This window comes from Phyllostomus hastatus, unplaced genomic scaffold (assembly GCF_019186645.2).
Source record: "Phyllostomus hastatus isolate PE091 unplaced genomic scaffold, TTU_PhHast_1.1 phas_scaffold_1066, whole genome shotgun sequence".
Taxonomy (NCBI): domain Eukaryota; kingdom Metazoa; phylum Chordata; class Mammalia; order Chiroptera; family Phyllostomidae; genus Phyllostomus; species Phyllostomus hastatus.
The window spans coordinates 13,268,588-13,282,135 of NW_025334004.1; the positions used below are offsets into that span (position 1 = coordinate 13,268,588).

General features: G+C 52.8%; 1 protein-coding gene across 4 annotated transcripts in view; it reads left to right on the top strand.

Annotated features, from left to right (window-relative positions):
* Positions 1-13,548, top strand: part of PAX2 (paired box 2) — an 87,310-nt gene that overhangs the window by 64,070 nt on the left and 9,692 nt on the right. For all 4 annotated transcript variants that reach the window (XM_045854537.1, XM_045854536.1, XM_045854539.1 and 1 more), the window contains 2 exons: positions 1,693-1,868; positions 4,007-4,133. In XM_045854537.1, the coding sequence (XP_045710493.1) occupies positions 1,693-1,868; positions 4,007-4,133 (303 nt within the window). The remainder of the gene's footprint in view (positions 1-1,692; positions 1,869-4,006; positions 4,134-13,548) is intronic.

Genomic DNA, 13,548 nt, shown 5'->3' on the forward strand with positions numbered 1-13,548 from the left:
ACCCATCTTTCAAAGAAAGTTCTCAGTCTGCCACTTACACATACCTAGACACTTATATGTTTACACACGTAGAAATGCATCTACTCGGAGAATACTCACACAAGAGGGAGAAATAAATATGTCACACCCAAACTTGTATAAAGAAAGGCATATACCCTCTCAGACAGAAAATCATTGCGGAGGCTTACAGAGAAAAAAACACAACCACCAAGTTTTGTGTCCAGAGGAGCAGAGAGAATATAGAAATACCATTGAGACTGTCCCTGTGTTTGTCTGTCCTCCTTGGACTTGATCTTGGTTTTCATTTCACTCTCTTTCTCCCACCCCCATCACTCACTCACACACACACATACACACACTCTCTTTGCTTTCCCATCTTCTCCAGAATAAAGTGCAGGGAAGACAGGGGGTCCCATTAAGAAAGCAGACCCCCGTTCTCCATATGAGAGGCCAGCAAGAGAGGATGGCTGCAGGTCGAGGTTAATCAATATGTAATATTTTCTATGTTCTCACGAATGATACTGTATGGTGTTACTGTATATAATGCAGTATTGATTATATCATATCGTATAATCACTATAAACTGATATATATATAACAGTCCCAGAGGATCACCCTGGGCCCTACAACATGGGCTGGGCCCAGGCCCAAGGCCCTGGGGGTTTTGGCCAAGCTAGGGCTGAGGAGGACCCAGCTTTGGTCCAGGGAAGTTGCAGGGTGGGGGTCCAAGGAGAGGTGGCAGAGTAGGCGCTTGGCCCACTGTGTACCCTGAAAACTCCTGCGGGCCTGATGCGGGAGGGCAGGGGTGGGGAGGCAGGGGAAGCAGCATGGTGAGAAAGCCTGGGTGGGGCGGGATGTGGACAGCGTTGGCCTGCGGCACCAGGGAGCAGGCAGCAACATGGCAGTGCTGTGGCTTTTCCTGCGTGGAGCGAGTCTCAGCTCCCTGTGCAGACCCACAGGAGGAATGAGGTGGCCAAGGAACTGGCCTCTGGTAGGGGCCTGGCCAGAGTCCAGGCCAGGGACGGAGGCTGAGCAGGGCGGCCTGGGCAGCACAGCGTCCACAAGGACTCTGTCTGCAGTCTCTGCCCAAGTTAGTACTTTACTGCTCACCTGCCACCTCTGTCCTCCTGCTCGATCTCAGTCCTGGCACAACGCAAGCAAAATGCCTCAGCTTGGCTTCACGTCCCGCCCCCCACCCCCTCCAGTGGTGAAGTTAATTGCTTCACCCAGTCTCCATGTTACACTCAGCCTCGGAGATTTGATGATTTTCCACCCTTGGAGCCAGTGGAACTGATATTCATCTTGAAGCCAAGTTCAATTCTCCACAGGCTGGGCAATGCCGGTCCCAGACACCCAGCCCCTCCCCCAGGCCAACCCAGGCCAGGGCACAGGAGTTCAAGGGAGATGGCCCCTGAGATCCCCTGTAGCTCCACCTCTGTCTAGTCCTCTGGCCCCACACTGGGACAACCTCCCTGTCTCTTCCCAGCTCGTTCAGAGCCTCTGGCTACCTCAGCCAGATCTCTGAGGCATGGCCAGCCCTGGGCCAGCCCCTCCAGCCTCAAAGCTGGGAGTAAGGGGTCCCAGCAGGGTTGCAAAGCCCCAGGGACCAAGCCAGGTACCCCATTTGCCCACTGCACTACTCTGTGCCTCTGCTGGCCTGTGCTGATGCCCCGAGTGTCATGTGTCCCCCAGATGTGTCCGAGGGCTCAGTCCCCAATGGAGACTCCCAGAGTGGCGTGGACAGTTTGCGGAAGCACTTGCGAGCTGACACCTTCACCCAGCAGCAGCTGGAAGCTTTGGATCGGGTCTTTGAGCGTCCTTCCTACCCTGACGTCTTCCAGGCATCAGAGCACATCAAGTCAGAACAGGTGAGGAAGGCGCTTGCTGCGTGCAGAAGAGGAAAGGATCTGGGCAGGGCAGGCCTCTGGAGCGCGTGCACGGGGATCAGCTGTGTGCGCACCCAGCATTGCATGTGCTGCATGTGATCGCACCGTGTGTGGCCCCTGTGAACATGCCCACACAGGACATTATAGTGGAGTTAGGACAAATCATGTGGTATGTGGTAGTTAGAAATGGTGAGTTCTCGGAGCGAGTATGGCCTTGGGTAAGTCTTAACACTTTCAGAGCCTCAGTTTCCCCCTGTATAAATGAAGGCCTTGGACATGGGATCTAACAGATTCCTTCTGGCCCTGCCTTGACCTGCTTGTGGCATAGAGTACTCAGGAACTGCATACTCTATGTACGTGCCCCCTGCCTAAATCTCCATAGGTCCTATAGAAAGTCTGTGCCAACCCATGGCACTCTTCTCACCCAGCTGTGCCTGCCCCTTGCTCCCCAGTCCGGAACACACAGCACGGGACACAGCCCACAGCCCACCTGCGTGATGCACAATGTGGAAACACATCTCCCAGCTCCTCACGTTTGCCCCATGTGCACGTGTTTACACACCGCCACACCCACCAACTCCCTCTCCCCTCAGCCCATAGCACTCCCAGTGTTCCGCCCACCAGCTCAGCGCCCTCCAGCTCCCCTTCCACCCGCACCTCAGTGGAGCCCACAGTGCACATGCCAAACACACCCCCATTCTTCCCTCAACCACAGTCCAAGCCGGGCCCACAACTGCAGCGCCACACACACCCCGCTGCGCGTGCGCGTGCACACAGGGCACACACCAGCACGCGCGCGCACACGAGCCAGCGCAGCCCCACCAGCTTCACGCAGCGCAGTTCCGCTCTAGGACTCCGGCGGCTCGCAGCCACTCGCCTTTCTCCCCGCCTGTCCTTTTATCCCATAAGCTGTTTGTCTTCATAAAACAAAAATCAAAAGTCTTTTTAAGGTGCCCTGAGCCATAAACCAACAAAGGAGGAGCCGGCCGAGACAGGCTGCTCGGTGCACCCTCCCCGAGTCCCCGGCTGTATTACAATGAATAACCTTTATTTACTTTCATTAGACTATTAAACACCAGCACAGTCATTTTTCCCCCTGAAACTCGGAGCAGGGCCCATAAAGCAAATCCGAAGCCTAATTGAGTTCATTTTAATTTCTCTCCGATCACAGCGAATTACTCTGGTGATAAATCAGGGGGCAGCTTCACCCCCAGTAGAAGGCCTAATTTGCAGCTAATTACAAAACTGATTTCTACAGGAAGATCAATACGAGAAGGAATTGGAAATGACGAGGCAATCCCGTCCAGCCAGGGAGGAGAGGGGGTCCTCTGGGGGGGCCAGGAAGTGGAAGGGAAAAAAACGGACCCGAAAGAGCAGAAAATCAGTTTTAATTTAACGTAATATTAATCAGAGCAACTTTTCCTGCTTTGTGCAGGCTCCTGGCCTGCCCAGCTCTGGGGTCTGGCTTGGCGGTGGCTGCAATAAAAAGGCAATTACCCGAGTGTTTCGGGCAGGACACCCTTTCAGAGTCAATGACTGGCCCCCTCCCACCCTTCTGTTAGCCATGTGGACTCTCCCCCTCCCCAATTTCATACCCCAGTGCACAGGCAGAGAGCGAGGGGCCCGTGGGGCTGTCTTTGTTTGTTTTTAAAAAGGGGGCGCCAGCACCCGATCAGCCGGCCCAGCAGTGCCAGGCTGGAGGCCCCACTGGGCCCTTCCCCCAGCTCCTGCTGCTTCTGCCATCGTGTCACAGTCCGCCCCTCCTCCCCAAGGTTCTCCACCCCAGGGGGACCTTAAAACACCCCTTGCCTCTCAGCAGAGGATCCTCACTGCTACACTCCACTCTCTGGCCTTTTTAGGCAGGAGCTGCTCTAGCAATGTGAAGGGTGCTTGGATAACCACCAACCAGGTATAGGCTGTACCCAGGCTTCACAAGATCAGGTCTGCATCCGCCCACACGAAACTCTGCATCATTCTCCAGCCCGCCCCTCCCTCTGCCTGGCCATCTCCTTCCACCCCAGCTGGGAGAGCTCCCCGGTCCTCCTCCCCATCTGCACACCGAGCCCTTTCTCCGAGTGTGTGCGTCAATAGAGAGCTGTCTCTTTTCTCTCTCCTCCCAGGGGAACGAGTACTCCCTCCCAGCCCTGACCCCTGGGCTTGATGAAGTCAAGTCGAGTCTATCTGCATCCACCAACCCTGAGCTGGCCAGCAACGTGTCAGGCACGCAGACATACCCCGTTGTGACCGGTAAGGGGGCTTCCAGGAGGGTGGGGGCACAGCTTTCAGAGGGAGCACTTCAGCTCATGCCATCTGGGGCCCAGAGTGACAAGCAGACCCCCTGCCATATCTGTGGAGAGAGTGAGTCTCCAAAAACCAGGGCGCTCCCTGGATAGCTGTATGCAGATGTGCGGATGAAAACTTGTGGTCAGGGTCCCCGTGTGCTTCAGCCTGGAAAGGGGGCTACTGCTGGCTGTTTCTGCCCAGCCTCTTGCCTCTCTCTTTGCTTTTTAATTGCTTCCACCTAGGTGCTCAGAACTGTAAGCCTCTTACCGGGACTTACGTGTGACAGGCCAGAGGGTAAACAGGCCAGGCTGGCAAAAAGGGAGCATGAGTGCTCAGTGTCCAGCCTCGTACGTCCCCAAGGTTGTTGGGGACCTGCTTTCCTTGCCCTCTGGGCAGCCTGGATTGCTGTGGCTTAGGGCTTCAGGCCGTGGCATCCAACCCTGTGGTTGTAGAAAAGCACAATTATCCCAGCCCTCCTCTGGCTTCCCACAGAAATCACAGAGACTAAGACTTGATTCGGAGGCCAGGCAGGGTCAGGCCTGTCCCACAGTCAAGTGCAGGGGCATATACTCCACGAGCTCCCCTGGATTAGGAGCAGCAGAGGCAGCGAGAGCGGAAGAAGGCCGAGGTGTGGCACAGGGCAGGGCCCAGCCAATGGAGCTCTAGGCCTCAGAGCTGCCGTCTGTGGAAGGCGCCTGGCACTGCAGAAGTGTTTCCAGGCCAGGAAAGTGCCCAAGTGGGAGAGACACACATTGAGGTGTTATTAAAATTCACCTAATTATTCCGGAGACACTAAAGCCAATGTGCCGTTTGTTCCTTAGGAGACAGAATGATTAAGAAGGGTCTCGGTGGGGATTGGGAGACACTGAGGCGTTACCTGCCGAGCAAGGCGAGCAGAGGCAGCCTAGGGACCTGGCAGCAGGGCAGCGAGCATCCAGCATCACAGCCAGTGGCAAAGACTGGGAGCAGGCCCAGCCCCGCTCGCTGAGAGACAGGGCCCTGGTGCTGACTTGGAGCTGATCTGAGTATGGCTCAGGCCTGAGAGGGGCCGCACGTGGCCACCCAGCCTCCCCCGGGATGGGGCCGGGACAGCCCTGTTGTTAGTGTCCCCAGGTTCTCCTTAAGGAGCGTGCTGGTACAACTGCTTCTGGCCTGGACAAAGTCGGGCTCTTTGGCTAGACAATCAGAGGCTGAGTTCTGGAAGTGTCAGAGAACTGTATGATCAGGGCTTTGGGAGTGACAGCCTTAGCTGGATCAGGTCACAGCCTATTATCAACTGACCCTTGGCACGAGCTCTCCTTAGCTCAGCTCAGAAGCTCTCTGAGCTGTGCTAGGTGTCCTGATTCAAGCCAGAGAGATGGCCCAGTCCAGGCCTCCTTCCTCCTAATCTGCTGAGAGCTCAGCGGTCACTTCCCAAAGGGGGTGCACCCTAAGTAGTTGGTGAAAGAGCCCGGGAGGCTTTGCTCTGATTCCGGCTGTGCTTCCCATGGCCCAGGGACACAGTCCAGAGGGCGGGGGCTTCCTGGGCAGGAGCGATGGAACTTGGGGCAGGGCTCCTGCTGCAGGAGAACTCGGTGCTGGTGTAGAAAGTCCCTCCACCTTGAGCCTCCCCTACCCGCCTCCCCCCCATGGCCCTGGAACGGTCCCAGCTCAGCCTGGGAACATCTCCGGCTGATCCATCTGGATCCAAGTGTGAGAAAAGTTCATTTCAGACCCAGCTTGACATTCCCAGGTGGCAAGTTAGCACTAACATCTCAATCTGTATGCGACATTTCAATCAAGCGAGGAGTAACAAAAGCAGAACCATTAACATTCGGAGCTGTTCACCAGTGGTAATGACGGGGAAACTCGCTCAGAAACTGGAAATTACCAAAAAGAGAGAAGTGTGTGGAGAGGTGGGGGAGGGGAGGAAGAAGGGGGTGGGGGCCGGGAATGATTTTTCTACACTTAGGCCAAGATCCAATGTTTGGATGAATGGTGCCATTACCCGAGAAAGGGCTGCTCATTCTTAAAATGTTTTTGCTGGCAATTAAACGGCTGCAGTTATTGATCTTTGTTGATTTTATGTCCTCCTAATTTGCATAATCTATTAAAGATGAATGATTCATGATGTGTTTATTATGGGGACAAACAGAATTTGCTGAAGGTACTGTCAAGGTGAGAAGTGGGGCAGTGCCCAGAGACTTTGTGGGCCATCTCAGCAGCAGGTCCAGCATGTTGGCCTTCAGGCCAGGACTTCGAGGGGAGCAGCAGGCAGCGACACAGGGAGAGCAGGCCCAAGAGTTCTGTAGAAAGATGCAGGCGTCTTGGAGAACCAGGCTCCAAGCGTGGCTGGGATGTGGGAGAGACGGTGGTGTATTTGCAGAAATCCTCTGCAAAGATTCTCAAAAAGCTGATTTGGTTGGAGAGTGTGAAGAGCTTTGGTGAAGGAGGAGACAGGGAGGCCCGTTCAGATCGGCGATTCTGGCCAGGCATGTGCTCAGGGTGAGAGGGCAGGGGGCATCCTCTGTGCCCTGGTGCTCGAGGAGCCCTCTTCATCCTCCACATGCCAGGCACCCAGCTCGTCTTCCCTGGGGACAGGAAGCTGAGGCTGCAAACCTCTGGGTTTGCAAAGGGTCCTGAGGAAAGCAGCCCGGAATGCCCTAGCCCAACTTGAAGAGCCGACCTTATTGATATTCCTGCCACCTCCTGGCACTGGAGGCTGATTTCAAACTTCACCAGCCACTTGATACAGCTGTTCCACAAGGTCAGGACTGAGAGGAGAGAGGAGCTTGGACTATTGTGTGGAGGGGAGAGTGGGGCCCAGTGGGCCAGGACACAGCTAATCACATTGCAAGCAAGGGTGGCTGCCAGAGGCCGCGGCTCGGCCCGATAGCTGCCCTCCCCACCTTCCATCATGGAACCAAGGAGAGAGACCAATTTTTCTGGGTAGTGTTTGCAAGTTCTGCCGAGATTTTAATTTCACTGCATCACAACTCAGCAAGCTGCCAAGTCAAGCTGGTTATTTAAATTTATCACCCACTTTCTCTTCTGCCGCTGGGCTGCTCTAGCTCAGCGGCATCTCTTCTCTCCAGCCCACTGCTCTAGGCTGCTGGTCTGGAACGGAGCCGAGTAGCTCCTAAGTGATAAGGAAAAAGGGACCAGCCAGATGAGAGAGGAGGTTGGGGCACTCTGGCCCGAGGCTTCCTCAGGTTGGCTGGCTGTGGCTGGTACTTTCTTCTAACTTCTTATTCTTCCGAAGGACTCCCCAAGGGGTCGCCATCAGCCCCTCCGTAGTCCCAGGGACCTCTGGATCAGGGACTCTTCCGTGAGGACTCTGGCTCCAGCTGTGAGTTGGTGCCTTCGTTCCTTCAACTCTCTTACCACTGGTAAAAAGAGTCCCTCCTCCCAGTGGCCTTTTCACCTCGAACCCTCCCTTCCTGTGCCTGGCCAGGTGTGCAGACATAGAGGAGCATGAGGGGACGCTGGCATTAATGTTGAGCTGGGAGAAGATGAGTACTAGTTTCAGGGTTCCCTCAGTCTCTTGGAGATGCTTCAGACCACTTAGAGTGTCCCTTGGCCTGGTGCAAGTCTACCCTGAAGGTGAGAGCGGGCTCTCTACCCTGGCACCCAAATGGAACGAACTGGCACTGGAGAAAGTCAGGGGCTCGTGCACGGGCTGTCTGTGCCCACACTAGAAGCCGAGGAATTCACTGGTCCCCAGAGCTGCTGCACTGAGTGGGCTTCGCTGGCCTTTAGTGGGCATGACTGCCACGCACGGGGGAGCTCTGTGCCTGCGTGGTTTTCACCACCTCATTTTAGTCCCAGAGAGGGAATGGAGGAATGAGACTGCAGCCAGAAACGAGGCAGGTGAAACTGGCCAAACACAGCTGGGTAAAATATAGCAACTAGAATTGTTAATACACAACCAAGTCTCACTCTCTGGTACCAGAAACAGAGGGAAACCCAAAGCCAGAGTGGTAGTGAGAGACGCACTGGAGGTAAACCCTGACGGGGGAGGCTGGCGTTGTAACGCACCAGACGGGAGGTGTGACCCCGAGTCCAAGGGAAGCAGGAAGCTAGAATGGACACCGCCCTGTGTAAAGCGAAGAACAGAGCAGGACATCACTGTTCAACAAAAGGAAGTACAGAAACTCACCCCACTGGCCCCGGGAAGCAAGTGAGGGGGGAAAAGTCTCCAAGAGAAATGAAGACCCTGATATTGACCCTGGTTCACAGTTCAAATGTATCTCATGAGTGTGTGGCAGGAACTCCCAGCCAACTTACATACAAATTTGTCCAGGATAGTAACCAACTCAGAAACCCCAGCAGGAACAAGGACAAACCTTCTCTGCAGAGACATTCCCCAATCTGGGGCACCTGGGACTCCCACGGGAGAAAAAAAACCCACCACTATAAAAAAAATTACACACCTCACATCAACAAACTATCATGAGGGAGAGTCCGCAAAGGCAATAAACAGGGCAGTGAACACCCCCAAGCACTGGAGATCATAGAACAATCCAAAGCAACTATAAAATAAGTATGTTTACTATTCTAAAGAGGAGAAAAGAGAAGTATGGTTTTATGATTATCACAGATCTAGATCAAACTTGCCCTCCCCCACCACTGCTCAGCAAACTGAGACAAAGCAGAGATAATAAAGGGTAAAAGAAGACCACACCTATAGCTTATTGTTCCGGGGTTCAGGAGCCATGGAAAGGGAGGAGCCACGAGCAGCCCTTGAAGTGGAGCCTGCTGCCTGCTGTCCAAGCTCCCAGACAGCTAGGTCTCAGCAGAGAATCGTCTTTTTTCTGAACATTGGAGAATCGGGACAAGGGCAGTGTGTTTCTCCCCAGTGGGCAGGGGGTGGGGGTGGGGGTGGGGAAGGCCTTGTTAGCTTTCCCGCCCCGGTGGGAAGAAAGTTTTATTCAAGAGCTTGGGAGAAACTTCTCTTGCTGCCTAGAGAGAGAGTGTCTCTCTAAAGGAGTCTAGAGCTAAGAACCAGAAGGAGAGGTGGCTGCTGCCCAGGAGGGAGGTAGCCAAGGCAGGGATAAGGAGCAGAAGATGCAAGTGTGAGCAGAGGTGGGGAGGCCAGTAGGGTAAAGTTCAGAGAAAATCAGGGGCTGGCTGCCGGGACCTGGAGTCCTGGGGGAACAGTGTGGGCTCAGCTTCTGAGAAGGGGCTGTGAGCCCTTGGCAGCTCGGATTCCTTTCCCATGTCTGGGATGGCCAGCAAAGTGGCCTTTTAGCAGATAGAAGCATGGACCCTGGGAAACCCTCCTCCTCCCACTCAGGGAGTCCTGAGGACCTCCAGGAACTGCCTCTTTCCTGTAGTTAACAACTCCCTTCCAATGCGACTGCATTTTCCTCCATAAAACAAACAGCTTAGCCCTTGGCCAGCCCCTCGAGGGAGGAGAGGGCAATAAAGGCTGAGAAATGTTTCTGAAGGAGGCTGGGAGTCTCCTCGTCTTGTCTGTCTGCTCAAAGCCCCTGATTAGCTAGAGGAATTTAGGGCACAGGCATCAGAGTTCCTCTCCAACCTTGAAAGGAGAGAGGACTAGGGCAACACCAACACGCGGGAGTCAGAGAGCCCTTTACTGTGGAGGCCTAAGCAAGCCAGAGGGTTTCTCCTCAGCGCCCCCAGGCCCTGGACCCTTCATTTAAGCTGAGAAGGCCCAATGGAAAGAAGCTAGCTTCTTCCGAACATCCCTAAGGCCTCCAGTCACATCCCCAAGGACCTCCAGCCACCAGACCTCAGCTCTGATTTAATTATGGGGGCATTTCCATAGCAATGAGACAGTGACTGATAATGCAGGTGCCCTGGGCCTGCAGCCTAGGGAGTCATTGGATCAGGGCTCTTTTTCTTCCTCCTTTATCCCATCCACCTCTAGAGGGAAGGGATATTGAAAAGAAGAGGCATTAATCTACTCTGGGACTGGGAGAGTCAGGTCAAATTTGAGCAGAATAAAAGCTGTACCACCCCAACCGCCAGCTCCATGTCTGTGCCCATCAGCCTTCCCATTTGCCTGCCTTTCCCAGCAGGGCGCCTTGGGCAGAAACACCTGGGGCTGCTAATGGAGCTGCAGAGTGGAGGAGAGGCATGGGGAAGTATGAAGGGTTCCTAGGCACCTTAGCAAAGACCATGTAATTCTATGGTCCTCTAAGCTGAGTTCAGATTTGGCCTATTACCTTGGACCTTTCTTCTCAACTCTTCCCTTCATCTCTTTCCTCCATCCAGGAGACCCAAAGTCTCAGCATGCCAGGTGGACTATGCTTGGCCCTCCACAGCGTGGTCTCACCAACCCATTTAGAGATCTGGGGGAGAGGCCTCATTTAAATCTGAGTCTAAATACTTTCAAGAAATCAGTGATCTTTGTTTCAAGTACATGTAGTAGCCAACTCAGGCCAACAAAGGATTACCTAGTAGCAAACCTGGGTACTGCTTTCGTGATTAGCTAGGTTATAGGGAATGTTTAGGCTGCTGTAGATGTTTAGAGACACTTGGGGTGTTCCAAAGGAGAGTTCTCCAAAGGGCTATCTCCCAGCACTAAGCTTGTTTACTCCATTATCGGGCACTTTCTATGAAGAAAAGGTTGGCTAAGTAAAAGTCAAGTCAGCCAACCCGACATTTTCTAAATGACCAGAATGCCTCAACTGTGGCATTCCAATGAACATTACAGGTATGTACAGGGACCAAAGGCTTAGAAATGTCCCGGTGGCCTCAAAGCCCCCTAGGCAGCACCTGAAAGCCTATTTCCCCCAAAGAGCCAGCCATCCCCCAAGGTGACAGGAAGACCCCCTACTCCCTCCCGAGGGTGACCAGAATCCTCCCTTCCCCCACCTTAGCTGTAGCCTCAGGACACACATGCCAGCACTTTTTCAACCCTGAGCTTTGGGAGGCAAGCCCTGCCACCATTGTTACTTCTGAGAGGGCTTTGCACGCCTTCAGAGCGGAATCCTTCCCTCTCCTCCCCGTGGCGGCTGGGCTGGCAGGCGAGGAGGGAGGAAATCCTGGGCAGGCTCGGAGAGCAGCCTAATGCTCCAGCAGCTTAAGTGGCCGTTTTCCTTGGGATTAGGGTTTCACTTACACAGAGCGCCTGAAAAACGCTGCGCTTTCGGAAGGATTAGAGCTGACAATTCAGTGCTCTCAGAGAACAAAATAAAGCCAGAGAGGAACTGGGAGAGCTGGAGTATTGGGAGACTGTGCAAACAGGCTTAACCTCTGCCCACCCAGCAGGAGGGTCCCTCTTGCTCTGAGCCCATCGGTGAGCCTGGGCCCCAGCCTTCCAGAGAGCCAGCACCTGCCCAACTCCAATCTTCATTTGCAATGTGCTAATAGAGCCAGAGAAGGCATCGTGGGGAAGTGAAATGAGGAAAGGGCTAGAATGACTCCCCCTCTCTGGGCCTTAGTTTCTTCCTCCGGAAAGTGAAGGAGTTAGACTACAAGGTAGCCAAGTTCCCTATTAGCTTTCTGAAAACATGATTCTCCCCCATGCTCCCTAGCCTTATCCCGGGATGCTGAGGCTGCAGCTCCATCCATCGTCCGGCTGAGTTAGAAGGAAGCCTTCTCTAGGCCAGCAGACTGCCATGGCCCAGATGAAGGCCACGTGCTGTGAGGAGAAGGGGTGTGAACAGCATGCCTGGTTGTGCCCAGCCAGTTGGCTGTGGAGGCAAAGACCTTACTGAGCCCACACAGATCTGCCTAGGATACACCAGGGACTGAATTAAAGGTCCAACTGTTTGTTGGAAGCCAGACCGGCTAGGAGAGCAGCCACTCCGAGCTGTAGGCACAGCCCCCTCTGCTGGAACCCGGAGAAGACAGGCTTCGGGATGAGGAGCGGTGGGGCCAAGGCGTGGCTGGGGCTGGGGGAACTCACGCGGACATTTCTGCCTTCGAGGAGAAACCTCAGGAAGCATCGGGAAACCTGGGAAGTAAGAAACAAAATGAAATAATCAAAAAACCTCTTTTCCTGACATTTTAAGTAATCTTTTACAGACTTAAAGTTTGTTACTTTAGTGTGTTCTGTAACTTGGGTTGGTCATAAAGTGATCATAATTGGCATAGTACATGTCAGTGTACGGTATGTTGAGGCAGTAATTACAAATGTGGTAACTGTGTATTCTTGGAAGTAGTATGAATGCTTGTGTCAAAGGCAGCCACGGGCCGCCCACCTTGCAACAATCTGACGTCCTCATTTTCATTACCTTATGAGAAGCAGGCAAACTGGAGGATAGGATAGTGAAACAAGAGTTATGTTTTCTGGCCTGAGGGTCCTCCACAGTGTCAAGTGGATGGCAAACGTGCTCATTTTCGGAGAAAGATGCTGAGGAAGAGCCTCTCGAAACTCATTGACTATAACTTCTGTATAAATCTATGACTAATACGTCTTGCTGTCGGAGCCATCCCTGAGCCACAGCATCTCGGCTGCTTGGACAGCTCCCTTTTCATTATTTCCTTGGTCTTCTGAATGCTGACATTTTCCTGACTCGAGATAAGCGTCTCTGCTCCTTCACGTGTTATTTTGCTGTTCTTCGTATAATTTTGTTTATCAGTACAATTCAAGTGGCTTTGAACAAATCAGTGTCTTTTCTACACCAAAGAACAGAGGTGTGTTTAGTCTTTTATAAATACTACGTATTAATCTTTGGGCCACAAATATTTTTGAGAATATGATAATAAGTCACCTAGATATTATACATGTGTATCCATCACATTTTATGTGTGGGTTTTGTTAAAGATTTTATTTATTTATTTATTTATTTATTTATTTTTAGAGAGGGAAGAGAGGGAGAAAGAGAGAGAGAGAGAAACATCAATGTGTGGTTGCTGGAGGTCATGGCCTGCAACCCAGGCATGTGCCCTGACTGGGAATCAAACCTGCGACACTTTGGTTCGCAGCCCATGCTCAATCCACTGAGCTACTCCAGCCAGGGCCTTATGTGTGGTTTTGAACGGACTCCCCAAAGCACATCTGTGCAGTCCTTCAGGATCAGCAAACCCTTGCTGCGGAAAATGGAAGTACCGGAAACATGCAAGAAACAAGACATGACAAGATGTTCTGTTTATAGGAAGGGTTTGCTTAGCATAATCCCAGGCTACTTTCCTGGACCCAAACACCTCTCTATTTTCTGGGTCTATGATATCTGACATTGTCATTCTAGAATCACCCAAGTATACTGCTTTTTCTGTAGTCCAGATTCTGTCATGTCCTAGCTATGAATTATTGGACATAGTATCTCGCGCCTCTGATTTTCAATTTCTCATTTATAAAATGGTGATTACACATAGTCAGCATCATAGCTTGATATGAGGATTAAGTGAGATAATGCACAGAAAATATTTGGGACAGTGCCCAGCGTATAGTAGGTGCTCAGTGAACGCTGGCTAGACTAGGTGC